This window comes from Rhodnius prolixus, unplaced genomic scaffold (genome assembly GCF_049639745.1).
Source record: "Rhodnius prolixus isolate KJV_2025 unplaced genomic scaffold, Rpr scaffold_1, whole genome shotgun sequence".
Lineage (NCBI taxonomy): Eukaryota > Metazoa > Arthropoda > Insecta > Hemiptera > Reduviidae > Rhodnius > Rhodnius prolixus.
In genome coordinates, this window is record NW_027411581.1 from 34456965 (window position 1) to 34477400 (window position 20436).

At 35.7% G+C, this 20436-nt stretch overlaps 1 protein-coding gene across 8 annotated transcripts in view; it reads left to right on the forward strand.

Moving 5' to 3' along the window:
- The window catches only part of ss (aryl hydrocarbon receptor spineless), a 285172-nt gene that overhangs the window by 263616 nt on the left and 1120 nt on the right, over positions 1-20436 (forward strand). For 7 of the 8 annotated variants that reach the window (XM_074138437.1, XM_074138430.1, XM_074138423.1 and 4 more), the window contains 5 exons: positions 6931-7140; positions 14307-14601; positions 15391-15532; positions 15617-16786; positions 19124-19231. In XM_074138437.1, coding sequence (XP_073994538.1) covers positions 6931-7140; positions 14307-14601; positions 15391-15532; positions 15617-16786; positions 19124-19202 — 1896 coding nt within the window. In that variant the 3' untranslated portion in view covers positions 19203-19231. The remainder of the gene's footprint in view (positions 1-6930; positions 7141-14306; positions 14602-15390; positions 15533-15616; positions 16787-19123; positions 19232-20436) is intronic. The other variant, XM_074138440.1, reaches the window with a different exon arrangement.

Sequence of the window (20436 nt, forward strand, 5' to 3'; positions counted from 1 at the left end):
CTAAAATATTATTGCATTGCAGTTATGACGATATACGAGGGTCGTTTGAAAAGTCCGTGCAAAAATAAAAGCTACTTAATTTTTTGGGGTAAACCTTTTTTATTTTTCAACATAGTCTCCTTTTAGGCTTATACACTTCGTCCAACGCTGCTCTAGTTTGTTGATCCCTTCCGAATAATAGGATTTGTCCAAGTCTGAAAAATAGCCATTCGTTTCTGCAATCACCTCCTCGTTTGAATAAAATCTTTTTCCCGCCAGCCATTTCTTCATATTGGGGAACAAATAGTAGTCCGAGGGAGCCAAGTCTGGAGAATAGGGGGGATGTGAAACGAGTTGGAACCCTATTTCCATTAATTTTGCGACCACAGCTGCTGAGGTGTGAGCTGGTGCGTTGTCGTGATGGAAAAGGACTTTTTTGTGGGCCAATCGTGGGCGTTTTTCTTGCAGCTCGGTTTTCAAACGGTCCAATAACGATGAATAATATGCACCTGTAATAGTTTTACCCTTTTCCAGATAGTCGATGAGGATTATTCCTTGCGAATCCCAAAAGACAGTCGCCATAATCTTTCCGGCCGAAGGAACGGTCTTCGCCTTTTTTGGCGCAGATTCCCCCTTGGTAACCCATTGTTTAGATTGTTCTTTGGTCTCAGGAGTGTAGTGATGTATCCATGTTTCATCCATAGTGACAAAACGACGCTTAAAGTCCTGCGGATTCTTCTGGAACAGCTGCAAACCGTCCTTGCAACACTTCACACGATTTCGTTTTTGGTCAAGCGTGAGCAATCGCGGCACCCATCTTGCGAATAGCTTTGTCATGTCCAAATGTTGATGCAAAATATTATGTACCCGTTCATTCGAGATGCCCACAGCACTAGCAATCTCACGCACCTTCACTCTTCTGTCATCCATCACCATATCATGGATTTTATCAAAGATTTCTGGAGTAGTAACCTCAACAGGGCGTCCAGAACGTTCAGCGTCACTTGTGCCCATATGGCCACTCCGAAAATTTTGAAACCACTTATAAACTGTTCTAATCGAAGGTGCAGAGTCACCATAATGTTTATCAAGCTTCTCTTTAGTCACCTGAGGTGTTTTGCCTTTCATAAAGTAGTGTTTAATCTACACACGAAATTCTTTTTCGTCCATTTTTTGAAAATCACTCGACTTCCTCGATTCAAACGAATGCCAAACACAAAGTAATAGACCGATCTGGCTGAAACTTGGTGTGTGTTCTTCCAAGAGATGCTACTAACTAAAAATAACCTCGATACGCGCCAGTGGTGCTATCTCTCTGACTTTGCACGGACTTTTCAAACGACCCTCGTATACAATATCTACGCATTGCATCACGAAGTGCAGGCACATTATAGAAGTTATTTTCTAGAGAACCTCAATCAAGAAAGAAACACAATCAATATAGCGGGGTACCACGGGCTGAGTCTAACAGCTCTGTGGACCTAACCATATTTTCAAAAAAGCTTTATTTGAAAATGAATATATAGTTTTCGTGACCGCAAATTGTTAAACTTAGGATGGAAGATTTGCGAGGAATCGGTCAAATAAAACAACTCGTCTTTTTGCCAACAACGTTTCGACCAATATATCGTATTGTCGACCAATATATTGACCATTATATTGCGGGTTGGTTGAGTTACAGAAACTGTTTATAAAGAGGACAATATATTTGTCGAAACGTTGGCAAAAAGACTAGTTGTTTTATTTGACCGATTTCTCGCAAATCTTCCATCCTAAGTTTATTTGAAAAATTAAGCTGGTTTTAAAGAAAGTTGTTGGTTAACGTGTTACTCTTTCAGTTAAACATTCTATTCTGTGATCTGCGTTAGGCTTTTTTTTTCTTTTTTTTTGAAAAATAACTTGAAATTATTAATGAGGAACAAAATAATGAAAAGTAGCTAGGAAATTGTTAAAGGCTAATGCAGATTGCAGTAGCAGTTTGTAACAGTGTAGATTACAGAAGGCAAAGGAAGTAGAACCAGGGTGCTGGAGGGGAGGCCGTCGGTGGCAGGCTGCGAGAGCCCTGGTGTTCAGTCCGCAGGGTTTCTGCCCCTCTCGCTGAGAACACTGTGAACGCTGTATTCCTGACGCAATTACCATGAATCACTGGTCCTATCACCTCTGCACCACTCTCTCGGCATGAGGTCGGTGTTGTACACTGCTCTCGCGCTTCTACCACTAGTTCCTACCGCCGGCCCACTGGCGCAGCTCGGCCACTGGGACTCCTTTACATTGATTAAACATTTCCACACAGTACGCAGCCAACATGTCTTCTTCCTCTTTACACAGCTACCGTTTTACTATTTATCATTTTATAATCTTTCTATATATTTATATTCTTTATAGCTTATGTTTCTAATAATTAAATCCATTAATTTATCTCTTTTGACATTATAATAATTATATATGGAACTAAGTTTTAAAAGAATTTTTTTATTTGCTCCAGGAAATCTGTTAACATCGATTGAATTCACGCAACACCTGAACCCATAATTATTACCGAAAAAAAATGTTTATAAATTATTCCGTGTGATATTTCTTTATTTAAATAAAGTGATGAGCATTCACAGCGGAGCTCTTCTGTAGCTGAAAAGCCAAGGAGGCTAACAAGGTTTCTCCTTGCTGCTTAGTACCTTAGCTGGATACAGTAACTAAAATAAAGCAACTGGGGTGCTCACTCACAATATTAAACTTACTTCAATCTTACACCACTGCTTCTTCAAATAAGCGCTGCTGGATTACGTATTAAGACAGATGGTGCTCTTTTAAATGGAAAAAATTGATAATCGAGATCTCACCAAGCTTGCAATAGTTGTGATGTTCCTCTACGTAAACTCTTTGATTATAAACTTTGTTTACAATGTTTGTACACGCGTATGAAAGTGTAATTGGCCAGCTATTAAATTAAAATACAAATAATGAAATTTTCCTCAACGATGAAAGTAAAATTAGAGTTACTGTCAAGTTTTTGAATGCGCTAAATCATGAAGTATTCATGATGTTATTAAGAATAACATCTCCTCTACCCCATAACTAGAGTGCTAAGCGCTACTGTTTTGTAAAAAAAGTTTAACTGTGATTACAGTCCAAGTAACGTTATATTACAAGAAATAGTTTAAGCAAAAATTGTGCAAAGTTTTTTCCAGATTTTTGGAGTTATTCGCAAGATTTGTGGTAGTTTTTCCAATCCAGCTACTTTAGTTACCCGATTTCGCTTAATGTCTACTGTCATCATCGCTCGTCCCTTCTCTCTTCTATTGATACTCCTTTGAAACGTTCATCCAAACAATCCTTGGGCGAAATAGAAAAAAAAGAAGCTTATCTTAAGCAATTTAAGCAAGTCACAGGCGGTTAATTATTATGAAAATTTAACTGAAGCGAAGTTGATTATTTTCTGATTCATCAGTCTACCTTTTCTAAATCCTGTTAGAAATTTTGGAAATATCTTACAATTTACCTTCCATAAACGGCATAACCCAACAAAATAAAGGAGATCAATCTAGAAATCAAACTTTTGTTTACGATCAAAGTAAAAATAAAAAATAATTTCCGAAGCAATTTTTGGAAATAACAAAACTACATAAAACTTCTACAAGCAATCTATCCATCAGTCTCTTTCTATTCTCCACTTTATCAGTAATAAACTATAATATGTAAAACTAGGGAAGGGATTAGCTGTGCGGGTAGCGTATTGGATTCCCATGCGAAGGTCCTGGGTTCGAATCCAACTGCTGGTCCTTAGATTTTCTCTTCCTAAGAGCTTCTTACAGCTCACTATCCGGTGATGGACAGTGTTGTCTGTAAAGAGAGAACACTGTCCGGAGTGCACTGAAAAAAGCTCCGGGCGCCCATAAACCTCAGATGTTGACGCACCTTAAATCATTAAAAAAAAAAATATGTAAAACTAAAAATATGATTTTTTTTTTTTTTTTTTCTATTTGACTGGATGTATTATTTGCTAACAATCTGTGCAACGCTTATTTAGAACATGTTTGGAATTCTACATTTTAGATTACTGTAATTACTGAACATCAAATATTCAATTGAGCGTGCCACCAAAACTACTATAAGTATAGACTCAGTTCTGTCAAGTAAATTTTTCATTACCCTGTTTCATTCCACATAAAGTAAAGCACTAAAAATCGTGTCAAATTCTATAACATGTTCATATTTCTACATGGTGTGTTTATTAGAAATTGCTATGGAATTAAAGGTCTACTTGATAAAATGTTATTTTATTTTTTATATTTCTTTGAAGCTTTGTGTTATTTACATTTGGTGCTTGATCTATAAAGCACTATTCACCACAAGTTGCTGACGAAAATCTAAACTTTGGATTACTCCAGTAACATTGCCTTGGAACCCTATTGGACGCCACATTCTCTACAAGATAGCATCCAACCTTTGACTAATAAACGAACATTATGATCTTTGGTTAAGGCTGTGATTTTAGTTCTTGCTGGCAGCAAGATGTTCAGCTTTTCAAAGTACCTCGTTGCGAGGTACTCTCATTACGAAGAAAGTGACTTCAATCTAATCTAATCTGCCGCAATTTACTGTTTAATTAGACTAATCTATATAATTTAAAAATGAATGTGTGTCTGTATGTTTGTACTCGATAGATTCAAAAACCATACATCCAATCGCCGTGAAAATTTGGGAAATTATTAGGTATATCCCCGGGAAGGGTTTTGCATTTTTTTTTTTTTTAAATCATAGTTGGGGCTCTAGGTGCACCCGAACAAATATCCCAAAAATATCAAAATAACATTTAATTTTTTTTTTTTTTTTTTTTTTTTTTTTTTTTTTTTTTTTTTTTTTTTTTTTTTTTTTTGGGGGCAATGAACCAATGGGTTATTATGCCCTCTGCCCTTGTTCCTTTTGGCTAAACTCACTACTAACTAGACTAAGTTACTAAACGACTAAATAACAAACTAAACAACCAAATACTAACAACAACTTATAACAATGTCCTTAAAAATATGATTTACAGATTCAGTATTATCACAGTAGTTATCACAGTAATATAATATTATCACAGTATTATCACTATCACTAAAAATTATCAACTATTTAATATTATTTACAATTTATTAATTTCAGGTACATCTAAATATAATTATATATGTGAATATCTTGCAGGTACTTTATGACTCTATCGATAGTGCTCTGGTCATTGCCGAGAGCGTCCTCTATTCTCCCTGGTATGTGATTAGATACTCTACTCCTATTACACCTGGAACAGTCTAGCATTATATGCTTCACTGTAAGGGGGACATCACAGGAGCTGCAAATCGGCGCCGCATCTCTATTCATTAAATATCCGTGGGTTAGTCGAGTGTGGCCGATCCTCAATCGAGCTAACACCACTTCTTCCCTTCTGTTACCTCTGTAACTACTGTCCCAGGGTGCGACGGTATCTTTAATTTCCCTCAGTTTGTTAGCAGTTACTGAGGTCCACTCATTCTGCCAACCCTGAAGGACTTTTATTTTGATTTCCCTGATCACATCTACCGGCAGATGTCTCTGGACCGTAACTTCCATATTGGCTGCCGCCTTTGCTGCCACGTCAGCAGTTTCATTTCCAGTGATTCCAGAGTGACCTGGTGTCCAAACGAATATTACATTTGTCCCCTCTTGCCTCAAATTGTACAGCGAAGCATGGATGTTCTGTACAATTGGGTGTTTCGAGTACATTTGTCTCAGGGAAAGTAGGGAGCTTGTGGAGTCTGAGCAAATCGCTATGTTCCCCACAATGCCTCCCACAGTCACCAATGCCTTGTAAATCGCATACATCTCTGCCAGATAGTCACCTAAACATTCTGAACATTTAATTAGTAATATTTGTTGAAAGTGTAACCATGAAAACCATGAAAAACAGTTTTTTGCAATTAATAATACGAGAATAAATTATACCGAAGATGGTGGAAAATCCATTAAACCAAAAGTACTCAACAATACTATTGACGTTGATAATCGTTGGGTAGTACCATATTCTCCATTACTACTAAAAACGTATAACGCACCCATAAATGTTGGGTACTGCAATTCAGTGAAAGCTATAAAATATATTTGCAAATATGTGAACAAAGGAAGCGATATGGCAGTGTTTGGAGTGGAAAATACAACTGCATCTAACGATGAAGTCACCCAATATCAACTGGGACGCTTCATAAGTAGCAATGAGGCCGTATGGCGTATTTTATCATTTTCCATTCATGAGCGATATCCAACGGTTGTTCATTTAGCAGAAAATGGACATCGTGTGTACTTTACATCAGAAAATGTAAGTGCAAGAGCAATGTCACCACCGCCAACAACATTAACTGAATTTTTAACTTTATGTAGAAATGATACCTTTGCAAGGACACTACTGTACTCTGAAGTAGGGATAATTTTATTGTTAATTTTCATTTCGATGTATTGTATACATTTGATCATTAATTATGTTTGAGGTATCAAAACTGCCTTTTTGTTAAACACAGCAACGTGTGAACGGGTACAGCTAGTTCTCTAATATTACTGAGAATAAATTCAAAGTTTGAAAAATGGCGCTCTTAAGTTTTTTTCTGTGATGTATGTATATAATTTTTTTAACGAGTTTTCTTATTATCAACGCCGAATCAGTAGAACTGAACCAATATTTTTTTAATTGAAACGTTTTCCGAGAGATCGGGTGGTTAATACTTCGCGCAACATTGAAAAAGGTTCTTTTGGGACATTTTCCCTCTTTGTTTAAGAAATGAAAAATAATTCGAAGGCAGAAGAAATTTGATAGTTAGATCTAGAAGTTTCAGAGAATTCGTGTAAGCTATTAAGATGTTTAGCATAGAATCATACTGCCAAAATTATGAATTTATTTCTTAAGTACGGCAGATTTTGTTAATTTCAATTTATTTTTATCTGTTTCAGTCGGATATAGTTCATCAAAGCGTGTACGAATTAGTGCATTCGGAAGATAGAGAAGAACTGCAACGTCAGTTGATGTGGAATTCATTTCTACCGCAGGACTCTTCAGGTTTACAACTGCAAGATGCACTGCATCCAGACCAGTCACACCTCCTTGAACGTAGTTTTACCGTCAGATTTAGGTGTTTACTGGACAATACTTCCGGCTTTCTGGTAAGATTTGTTTAGATGTTGTTTGTGATTTTATCCGTAATTTAATTTGTAGTCATAATTTTTTCGTACAATACTTAGTACTGGAAATTTTTTTTCATGTAATTCCTAGTTTGTGAAATAAAAGATGTAAGATAGTCTCTTAATTGAAGGGTGTTGCAATCCAAGTAATAATTTAAGTTATTAACTTAAAATTGATATAAGAAAATGTTGAACAGAAATAGATTTCAAGCAAATCTATGTACAAAATATATTGTGTCAACTCCTGAAATTGGGCATTTCGTAAACTATCATAAAAAGGTCGTATTAAATAGTTCAATAAATTCATTTTGGTTTGCTCAAAAATATAAAAATATATCTGAATTCTGGATGGTTATAAAGTAAGATTAGTGCTATCAAGGTCTTCATGGCACCCTTGATCTGTCGGAAGGTTTATGGCCGAGCATTATCTAGCTGGAAAGGTACCTAATATTACGGGACAGGTGTTGTTGTAGTAGTTACGTAGCGTGGCTTTGTAAATGGAAGATCTCCATTTTGAATCCCTCAAGAAGCTACTTTTTCTTTGTTAGGAAAAAATGTTAATATGACAGTCGATAATCAACTAGATCATTAGTAACCTCCTTCAAAAGGTTACATTTTTTTTTTTTAAATGATTTAAGGCGCGTCAACATCTAAGGTTATTGGCGCCCGGAGCTTTTTTCAGTGTACTGCCGGCCTCCGGACAGTGTTCTCTCGTTACAGACAACATTGTCCATCACCGGACAGTGAGCTGTAAGAAGCTCCTAGGAAGAGAAAATCTAAGGGTCAGCTGCTGGATTCGAACCCGGGACCTCCGCGTGGGAGTCCAGTATGCTAACCTTATAGCTAATCAAAGGTTAAATTCATTAAGATGCTACAGACTAGCGAACTTGAATCTTTTTAAAATCTTATTATGCATTGATAAGATCACCCTTGGCTTATTGGTTGAGTAGAAAGACATTTGGTACAAAACGCGCTCATTACTTACGAAAGTTGTGGCAACAAAAAAAAAAAACAATTATTAGCAGGTGGGTCAAATGACTGTTAGTTATAGGTTAAGAGAAATAGCTAACATTTTTGTACAAAGTAAATTAAAATATTACGGAAACTATTTCAAATATTTTTTAATTAATTTCTTACGTTTGATACACTTTTTTATCTGGATACAGTGACGCGAAGAGAGGTTAATTCATCGAGAATGTTCTTAATTAACTTCTAACCTTAAAAAGATAAGAATGTAATTTTAAAAGATGTTTATAAGTAAAGAGTTCCATTTTTGAAATAGTAATGAGTTTAATCAACCTAATTGAATCAATAATTAAGAAAATTCAGTCTTTATAAAATTCATAAAAGAATGGCAGATATTAAAGGTAGATTACTAAAAGAGAGTTCTAGTTTTATTCTTTTTTTTCTTAAAAAATTCTACAGTAAGAACGCCCTTCCCAGATCATGGCTAGGAGAAGAAGGCTGACATGGCGCTTCCAGACCAAACGTCGGCTGTTTTTCGTATCCTTTCTACGCATCCGGTTGAAGTCATTTCAATACAAAATTAATCATTATCTTGGTGTCATCTCCTGTGTAAAAATTGCCAACCGCTTAAATAAGGATATACGTTTTGCATGAGGGGGAAGATTAGGACAAACCAGGCCAAAACTGAGGTCATATTTAGGTAAACACACCTACGGAGGCCGGCGTTTTATCGACAATCATGCCAGTCTCTAGAGTCAGCTGATACCTTGGAAAATGTTCTAGGAACCTCTAATGGTCGAATTTAAAGACCGGCTAACAAGATATTTTATATGGACAAGGTTAGAGTCAACTTTGGTAAAGCCGGCCATCGAGCACTACTTCCCTTGCTTTGTGGATAGTCCAAGCTGCCGCAAGAAAATGAGTTACTTCTATTAACTGCAGTGTTTATACTACTAACATTACTCCACCATCTTGTCGATTCAGCTCATCTTACAGTGGCAGTTCCATTGATAGACAGTTTTGTCGGTCACTGACCAGCAGTGCACTGAAAAAAAAACTCTGGGTACCAGTGACCTCAGATGTCAACGTGCCTTAATTTAAAAAATAATAAATAAATAAGTTCCCCTCGCAAGTCTTACAAGATGAATTCATAGCTTGTGCAGAATTACACATCTAAACTACTACCAAACTATGTAGAGGTCTTGTAGTTTATGTTTGTAACTATCAAAATCCGAGGCGGATGTTGGCGTAGTGGTCACGAATGTGGATTTATAAGTTGGAGATCCTTAGTTCGAGTGTCGCGTGTAGCTACTGTTTATTTGTTAGAATAAATGTTAGTAGAAAAGTATGGGCATTTGTCCCCGTCTACAACACGAGTTGGAAGTTTAGCACCACCTGAAAAAATGGGCGATTACTTTAGTTACTTTGCTTCCAAAATCCTGAAAGTAGTTCACACCCTTAACGCTACCATTCGATGGTTCGTTCTCATTCGGAGTTTCCCCAAATAATTACTAGTCATCAGAACTGGTTAGTACTCTAATGGTATCCATTCACATCCTCCTTGCAGAAGTCTAAAACAAGTATTTTCTGAAAAAATGTCCAAAAATCAGAGAAGAGAGCAATATATCTCTAAAGTAGAAAATTCAATCAAACTATTGTTTGTACAGAATGAACTGTTTTATTCATACATATCTAGTGGTCAAAAGAAGTATTCATACACTAAGTTTTTTTACTTTATCTACTGAACTTTTGTTTCTAGGATGACTATTTCTTCAGCACTGAAATCGAAGATAGTAACAATGAATTTAATGCACTCATTTTCTTTTATAAACATAAAAAATTGATTAAAAAGCAGAAAAAATAATTTATTTTATGCAAAATAAGTATTCATACACTCAGTCTGAATGTTATAATTAACGCAAAACTAAAGACTTAATATTTTGTAAGCAATCCCTTTGCATTGGTTATTGCCTGAAGCCTCCTTGGCATAGATTCCACCAGGCTTAGTATCTCTTGAGATGTGATTTCTGCCCATGAATTCTTTAAATTGGTTATGAGCTCTTTTCTGGAAGAACATTTCAATTTTCGAATTTTTCGCTCTAAACAAGACCATGAATTTTCAATAGGGTTTTATTTTTCTGCTTTTTACTCAATTCTTTATGTTTATAAAAGAAAATGAGAGCATTAAATTCATTGTTAAAAAACTTAGTGTATGAATACTTTTTTTGACCACTGTATATCTCAAGTAATAAAATTTTTATAAAGTATCAGGTAATTAACAATTATTCATACCTTTAGTAATAATTATACATTTTGGAAGTTTAAGCTGCCTATTTTTTTATATAATTTTATTTTTTTAAGTTCTCTTATGAATAATTAAACGCACTAAGGATTATATAACGTTAAGAAAGAACTGTCCCATCCGGTGCCACTACTCTAATTAGATGATATCATCTTCTATATCCGGTCCAAAATGACATCTGTCATACTAACAGGTATTTAGTCACAACTGCTGTCCTTTATTTTATGGAAAGAAATATTTGGTTCTAAATTAGGATCTGTTCTTACAATCAAGTTAATGAAAATCCAATTGAAAAACTAATTGAAACATATTTTCCAAATAACCTTGGGGCCACTGACAGTTGAAAAATACAGGCAATTTCCTGAAATTGTGCTTTTGGTAAGGCAATTTTCTCCTTTAGCCGTTACCAAACTAATAATAGCGTCAGCCCCAGATTATTTCTGAGTAAAAGGGGTCAAAGAGAGGACGGGTATAAGGTGCAAGCTTGTGCAAGGTACGATTTGAAGGAAACACACAGTAAGGAGATTTCTAAATTTGTTGCTTTGCTTTAATATAATACTTTCAACACAATGTAATGGTGCTTAGTCCAAATGAATTTGGTTTTTAGACAAGGGCTTTTATGATCTAGTGAGCATTGATTTTTTTTTTTTTTTTTTTAATTCTTCATCATCTAAAATCAATGGACCTTCTCATGCACAGGCCGGCTTATGACAGTGTTCTCTCTCCACAGACAACCAACGGTCAATCACCGAAAATTCAGCTGCAAGAGCTTCTAGGGTGAGAAAATATAAGGGATAACAGCTGGATTGAAACCCGGGATTGTCGCGAAGGGATCCAATATATTAACCACATAGCTAATCCCTTCCCTTATTTGTATTTATTTATTTAATGAGAACATTTTGATGAAAAACTTCTAATAAAAAATAAAAGACAACCATGCAGTCAGTGAGAAAGTGAAACTGAGGTCAAAGTAACCTCCTGATAGAAATAAAAAAAAAATTAAGAAATACGTGAGTGTTTGTGTGTGTTGAGTTCGATAACAAACACATCGATGTTTATTGATTTAAAGCTACTAAATGAGTTAAGATTATATTGAGATGAATTATAGATCAGGTTCATTGCGGAGAAATGTTCAAGAAGGCATTGCCATAAACATGTACATCTATAGGTTGTAACGCAGCAGGATGATGCAGTCAATGTTGCCCTGTGTGTTTTTGTTGTTCACTGTCTGAAGCAAACAGCAAATAACAAATTATTAACTTTTTTCATTATTTTTTTTTTGTGCAACTCGAGGATTTGATATACTTAACTTATTTTTGCATCCAGGTGTAACGACAAACGTAGTATAAATAAATAACTATCGTATTAGGTATTAAAGTTGGCTGTTTAATGATTTATACTGCTTAAAACCAGAGCCGTGTAAAGGTAGCCGCAACTCTGGGCATCGAATTTCATAGGGCATTAAAATCAACAGAAAGATAAATATTTTACAAGAAATATTTTTTTAATTTAGGTTAGTGACATTTAGTTAATTCGTGATCACCATAAAGAAAACTGTTTCGCACACTCACATGTCTTTCATTTACAGCAATGCAATATTTTTTTGAAACTTGAGATTTGAAAAAAAAAAAAAAAAGAATCGCTGAGAGCAATAACGAAAGCCGAAATTTCAAGAAACAAGTTACAAGCGAAACTAATGAGTAGCAAGTTTTAATAAAAACAAACTTTTCAGCTCGACTAGATTTTGAAACACAAAAATTTTTTAAAAAACAAAACAGGAATCCAAAATTTAGCCACACCATTTTTTCAAATTCAAAATTTTGACATTTAAATCTCGAATTTTCCTGAAAAGATGTTTCAAATAAGAGTTATAGGCCTAGGTCCTATGCAGGTTACCATCACATCAGCTACTTTCCTGAAATATTCATCCCTTAAAGTGAAGATACGTCTAGTTTAAAGTTTTTTCTCGTTAAATTGACAGATTCCGAGAAGGTACGCAAACGAATCATTAAAATTTACGATTTTCTTGTACATTCGCTCACAAAACAATATTGTAAAAAATACTTTTTAAAACTAATGGTCCCCCGGGAAATTTCTAGAGTCACTAAATGTTAGTTTTATGATTTGGTTTATTTTATGTTGTAATTTTCTTAATATTGTAAAAGTACCCGTTAAGTGCGGCAAATTATTGATAAGTTACTAACTCTACATTTAAAAGTAGTATTTTATTAATTTGATAATTACTGAAGAACTGAATTGAATTCAGTTTGAGCGTAACCTTCACTCTTAAATAAATGGAAAGAAACTAGTAAATAAATTTTTAAACGCAGAGGTAGTAGATTTCTTTCTTAAAGCACAAAAAGTTTTGCAGATCGAAGGAGTTTAAAAAGCCCACAACCTGCAAAATATGGCACTGTGATGGCCAGTGATGCCCATGGGAAGATAACACCGGAGACCCGACAGTGGGCGTAGAGGCTACGAGCACCAATGGCTTGAGAGATATTGACGCGCATTATGTTAATATTTAAAACAAAAAAGCATTTAATTTACTAAAACAGTTGTAGATTTGTAAATTGTTTATTATTATTATTATTATTTATTTTATTTATTTTTTTAATCTTTTATTGGAATTTACAACTGCAACGGTTGTTGCAACAAGCAAATATGGTACCTGATAAAAAAATAAAAGAAAATCATGAGTGGAGTAGGCACCCAGTGGTGCCACTCCAGTAACGGGCTTTACTATACTGCTCTCACGATAAGAGAAGATCTCGAGGCCGTCTTCTCTTCAATCTCCTTAGAGGATTACCTGGTAATGTGGAGGGAGATAAGTGTTCTATGAGAGGGTTAGGATGAGCAGCTGTAGAGGAATGAAATTTGAGAAAACGAGTGTTAGCAAGATCTGTAATGAAAGGTACTCGTATTTTGAGGTCATTATGGATAGTGAGGTTAGATACATAGAACGGAGCGTTAAGAAATTTTCGAAGTATTTTTGACTGTAATGTCTGGAGGCGTAGTGAGTTGGAACGCCTAGTCGATCCCCATACTTCGATGCCGTGTGACCAAATAGGCCGCAGTAACATAGATATAAGAGTCTTTTGTTATTTAGGTTAAGTTTCGAACGTTTGTCAAGTAGTCTGGCGAGAGGTTTGTAGCGTTGGTTAGTTTCTTGTCTTTTCAGTCTAGTATGGGGATTCCATGACAACCGTTTGTCTAGGTGCAGTCCAAGGTAGCGGACTTTGTCCACAGTTGGTATAGGAGTTTGGTTCAAGATGATAGGAGGTAGGATTTTCCGTCTGAGAGTAAATACTATATATTTTGATTTTGTAACGTTAGTTTTGATTTGCCATTTGATAAGCCATTCCTGTAAGTGGTTGATGTGTGTATGTAGAGCTCGTGTAGCGATAAGAGAATCGGAATGAGGAGATAAGATTGCAGATTCGTCAGCAAAGGAGGAAAGGATGGTGTTCGGATGTTGATGTATATCTGCTGTATGTAAAGAGTAAAAAAGAGGAGCTAGGACACTGCCCTGAGGAACACCAGCTCTGGCTAGATGGATATCAGAGTCTGCTGCTCTACAGTTGACTCCGAAATATCGATCTTTTAGGTAGGATTTGAGGATGAGGTAGTATGTATGAGGAAGAAACTCCCTCAGCTTAAACAGTAGTCCCTCGTGCCACACCCTGCAAGGAAAACACTCAGGCAATACTGCTGAGCAGCAACTGCGAAGCACGTGGTGAGAAGTTGAGTGATGTCTCCGAAATCCGAATTGATTATTTTTATTATTATTTAAAAGCACAGTATACTTCAACCTATTAAAAGCAACAATGCTATTTGTCAGTTTAATTCTTCCTTAATTACATCTTATTTTTTATTTCAGAGGCTGGATATCCGAGGGAGAATCAAAGTGCTTCATGGACAGAACCGTAAGACTGAAGAGCCTCCACTAGCGTTGTTTGCATTATGCACACCATTCGGACCGCCTTCTTTATTAGAGATTCCGCATAAAGAGGTCATGTTCAAGAGTAAACATAAACTCGACCTTTCACTGGTCTCTATGGATCAGAGAGGCAAAATGTTATTAGGATATTCGGATTCAGAATTAGCAGACATTGGGGGATATGATCTAGTCCATTATGATGACCTTGCCTATGTGGCAAGCGCTCATCAAGAATGTAAGTTTTTTTTTATTTGAAGTAGTTATATTAAGTTTAATATGCAGTTAGGTTTTAGTAGTTTTTATAACCTAGAATCCAATTCTTGGATCGCTGACCGCTAGATACATAAATGAATGTAAAAATTAATTCGATTACATCTATTAATTATGTTCAAATATTTCTAAAATTACTTTTGTTTTGAAACAATTAAAAATCCTCAAATTTAATTCATTTAAATTTCATTATTTAACTTATTCAATTCGAGAGAAATGTTTAAAAAGTTCAAATGTGACAAATCTGAATTCATTCATATTTTGTACATTTGCTAGTTCAATAAACTATTTTACTATAAGTGATTATGCCACATCACTTATTGGTGAGTAAAGTGCAAATATCCTAAAAATGAAGAGAAATTATGGCCAAGTTCACCCATATTTTTTATTCATCTTTGCCGAGCTTTCGACCTTAGCTCTAGGTCATCTTCAGGGCTTACTTACACTTTTTAACAATTTGCATTTTTTCTTTACTTGCAGCTAGCATAAAAACTGTGTGTCAACTTCAAAGGTTAACTTCAAAGGATGGTGGCAACTGTTTGGTTATTTCATTATGTTAACACGCAATCTTACGCTAGCTAACAACATAACAAATGTCCAATTAATCACTACATCCTAAAGATGACCTACACCCTATCGCTACTTCGGCAAAGATAAATAGAAGAACACAAAATTGGCAATAATTTCTCTTCCTTTATCAATAATATTTAGTTCTTAGATAAACCGCACTTCACGTATACTTTGCGTGTTTCAGTATTAAAAACGGGTGCTTCGGGAATGATAGCGTATCGGTACCAGAGCAAAGAAGGCCAATGGCAGTGGTTGCAAACTAGTTCAAGGCTTGTTTATAAAAATTCCAAACCTGATTTTGTGATAAGTACACATCGACCTTTAATGTGAGTACAATTCTTAGCTGTAACAGAACTACTTTATTCCGAAGAGTGTGCTTTTGTTTTAAAATACCAAAATATTTGTTGTAGGGAAGAAGAAGGCAGGGATCTTCTTGGTAAAAGAACGATGGATTTCAAAGTGAGTTACTTAGACGCAGGGCTGACCAATAGTTACTTCTCGGACAGCGAATTAGTGGGAAGTACTGGGACGACGTCTACCAGCACACAGTCCAGCACACCTCAGCGGGTTAACAGGAGGTATAAAACTCAACTGAGAGATTTCCTCTCGTCTTGCCGAACTAAGCGGAAACTGTCCTCTCATACTCCAGTGGTGGCGCCTCCTGACACGCCTGAATTCATCGTACCAGATTCAGCGGCAGCAGTAGCGGCGGCTTACTCCAACCTCAACATGTACGGAAGTAGCTATCCAACTACAGCGCCACCAGACTCTTACATCAGCCACTCGGGCAACTTCCACCAAAGTCTTTACGATAATAGGTTTCTCACATCGACTACCGACAACCTGTTCCATCAGTATCGACCACTAGGCACTTATTATCCAGATTATCACGCCTCCACATCGCCTTACGTTTCCAATGGCTTTCTGGAAATGGCGCCTAGAAATGCAGCTACCTGTTTGCCAACATATGAAACCGGTCATAGTGTACACCAATTAGGCAAGACTGACTGCGACAAACTGTATGGGTGCCATCAACCACTCGAACAAAAGTACGCGACGGTAATAGATAATAGTCGGTACAGTAAGTGTCTGGATGTGACCAGTTATTCTGTAGGACCAGGTTTGCAAAGTGTAGTAGCGGTGCCGTTGTGTGATATACCGCATAAGAAGAGTGTAAAATCAATGGACAATCTGTCATCGTCGAATTCGGCAGGTTCGTCTCCTGCCGGAGGAGGTGTGAACGGTCTGGTGACACCCAAAGTAGAGGAAGGAATGTTACAGCATTACTCGCCCGGCGGCCCCCCGTCCGAGCCGCCCCGGCAGACCGTGCTGATGTGGGGAAGTGGAGCGGCGCACACGCCCACTTCTTCCAGCAGCAGGTCTCCCCAGGGCGGCTCACCTTCATACCAGGAGAAGAAGTTTGGCGATCCACTCAAGTCACTAGCGGAAATGAACAATCTAGCGGAGACGAAATGGAAACCAGAAACCCCGCCGCACGTGCAGAGCCCCAAGTACAGCCACTATCAGTATAGTGAGCATGGCCAAGAGGTATGGCCTCACCAGATCTATCCTTACCACCAGTGAGTCACTTTGTCTTATTCACCCAGTAGGTTCTGCAGTTTTCTTTTCCTTTCATTTTTTTTTTATTTTTCAATTTTTGACTGACTCAATTCGAGTCACGTAAAATATTACAAGAAGGAAAAGGAAAATCTTTATTTTTTAAAAAGAGGTAAAAAATTAGAGTCTGTTATCTCAGGGGTTGTATAAAACAAGGTTAATTCATAAAGATATGTAATCAAAAATTTGCTATAGATTATTATTTGAAAATATTTTGCATGAAGTAGTATGCACGGAACTATGTGTTCTAGAATTTAGATGTGTAAGATTTATTTTTATTTTATTTATTTATTTATTTTTTTTTTAAATAATTTCCAATATTTTTGAAGTTTATGATTTTATACACTATCTCCACTATCAACGAAAACGTTAAATTCAGCTCAAAGAGGTGCTATTCACAATAGTAACTAATTACCTCGTTGCAATTAATTTCTTTGGAAAGGATAAAAGAACAATTATTTTGCAAACTCAGACAACGCCACTAAAGATATTACAAAACAAAATTAGATCGGTACTTTTACTGAACATTGAACATGGTTGCTATTTGAATTAACCTTCAAGTAGCCTTCAAAATACTTTATTACGGATCCAAGAGCTAATTCTTTTCAAGTTAAACTGCCTATAATTCGAATTTAAGCCTTTCATTAGACTATGCTTTCACTAAGCGTAAGGCTAGGAATTAGACTTGGCATTAGACTAGGCTAGACGAAGCATAATGCTAGGTATTAGACTAGACATTAAATTAGGTATTAGACTAGGCATACACTAAGCTAGGTATATGACTAGGTATTAGACTAGGCTTGGACTAAGCATAAAACTAGGTATTAGACTAGGCATACACTAAGCTAGGTATATGACTAGGTATTAGACTAGGCTTGGACTAAGCATAAAATTAGGTATTAGACTAGACATTAAATTAGGTATTAGACTAGGCATACACTAAGCTAGGTATATGACTAGGTATTAGACTAGGTTTGGACTAAGCAAAAATCTAGGTTTTAGACTAGGCATTACGAGCCACTTGTACCATATTCCTGTCCCATATACGATACTTACGCCTAGAACTATAACTTTTATTTGAATAATACTTTAGCTAGGAAAATTAGTATTAATGTATTCTGACGGAGGGAGAAAGACATATGTTTTAGCGTTTGAAAAAATTTGTAAGTTAGGGCTAAGGGAATCTGAGTAAGAGAAAGCCGCGAGAATTCTCACCAGGTTTTTTTACTTCTTCATCTTACTGCTAACAAAAGGAAGTATTGCAATTTCCATTTCGATCTGACACCGGAAAATGTTTGTTTTCAGAGCACTTGGTTTTTACAAATTGTGTGGTCAGAATGACTCAAAATCTCAGTAGGTTCAAATTAAAGTTTCGACTCAGGGCCTTGCATCAAGCTTTTAGACAAAATGAACGGTCGAAGTACATAGTTTTCAATTTTTCAGTTTTTTTTGGGAGATTTTTTCGAAAACGGCTACGACTTATACGATTAGATACGATTTATGTGTACTTTTATTTGTAAAATTTTCTCAGACAAGTGCTTGATAAGGCAGTGCTGGAGGAGAGGTAGGGTTATCAAGCTTCCGACTAGTGTCATTTAAGTGATAAGTATACAGATAATAAGAACGCGCTCAAATACTTACAGGGATCTCAAAAACAAAAACAAAAATTTAAAATTCGAAGAAAGTCTATTGTGAGGTCGGGTCAAATTTATGATTTTTCTTCGCACAATATTGTTTCAACAAAATTTCTTCATGAAAATTGCGGTAAGAGAAAGATGGGATTGTAAATAACGAGGGTTTTGAAATGTAGTGGAGATAGGTTTATTTATTTATTTTTACATATTTCTTCAAACTGTTGTTTAAAACTTCCAAATTGTTATCGCTTGCTTCCTCTGCTGCACAACACGCCAGCACCGCATAGCAACATCATTCAGTAATTTATTGAAATGATCGTCTGACTCAAAATATTTCAAAGTGTCATTTAAATAACCAGTGTATAAAAATGAAAGAAAATTTGTCCACTTATTAACTACAACATTCACTATTAAGACGACTTTAGATGAATTCAAGACTTTACAGTTAGTTACAAATATTCTTATTTAACTGACACAATTAACTAATCTAAGTGCTACGTTATTAATTTGTGTCTGGATAAATAGTATTTTTTAAAGTTAAATTGAAAAGTTAACGTGACTCACGAATTATAAAAAAAAAGTCAACTAAAAGTTACAAAATATTTTCCTTGAATAAGATTTAAGGCTAATGTAAATTCATTACACATTCATAATATTGATTTACAGATCAGCAGTGGCGGGAGGGGATTGCGGCTATCCTCAGATAAGCAGGACGGGAGTCCTTTGCTGTCCATCTCTCAGGTGACCAATACCCTCCTCAACCAATAATTGCCGGTAAGTAGTTCTTTTATCAGGTACGATATGTTCAAAGTGAATTTAATTTCTGTACAGTTTCCTTCAGAACTGCATTCTCAAACAGGTATTTTCTAATTATATCTGTTTTTTCTCTTCTGTTATCCTATTCGTCAGAAGCGTGTATAGTCAACGACAAGCTATCATCCATTCACTCTGTTCTCAAGCTATTACGTGCCTTTAAAAGAAATGTATTCAAAGAATGTCCTCATTATTTGAAGACCAAATTTTAGTTTGTTTCTCCCCTATTTTGTTTGATATCTATTTGATAATTCCCTGAATATGTCAAAGTTTGTGGAAAGAAAAGACGTTAGTTTTTCTGTTGTTATTGTCCCCAAAGTAACGATCGATATCTAGCAAATTTTCAAGAAGGAGTACATTTTTATTTTATAAATGATTTTGTTGCAAACATTCTTTTTGTAAATGAGATTGTATTAAAAAACAAGCACCCAGTAGCTTAGCTTGTCCATTCGAGTTGACTGTAGGTGGATGTATCTTCAATTTTATATCAGTAAAACTTCTCTGATCTAACTAACGAATAGCTGAACTGAACTAACGAAATTCTCAGATGGTCGGACTTAATCTGTATCGTGGTCGTAAAAAATATATCTTTTAACATGAATAACTGGTGATCATTACATGTGTGATTGGCATGATAATATTTATCTCCTGCATGAACCTTGTCTGAAAAATCTTCATTTTCAATTGCGTCGAAATATTCAGTCCAACTAGTTCACAGTTGGGCTGGCAGCGCTATAAACCATTTAATGTTGCCTCATTCAATTTCGCTCATTCTTTAGACAATGTGCCATAAATTATTGAGAATATCCTATCAACCGATTTAGTTGGGTCTGGCAGACTGATAAAGAGTACCATAATACATATTTTATCAAATTTTCCTTATAGCGTACAACGAATATTTGGCACCTTTCTATTTTCATCGAATAATCGGCAGGAAATGATCTAATGAAAAGTAGAACCGTACCTTCCAAACAGGATTTGTAATCTTAGCAATCCACAATTCTCTACGGCTGGAAAACTAAACAGATAATGTTTGTATTCTATCAGAGCAGATGGTGTCTGTAAAGTTCAAACCATGAGATTCTTAAAAGCAAGAAAACATTTTCTGATCTAATCATTCAATAAAAACTTACGCAGTATTGTTTGTAAGTCGTAATTATATTTAT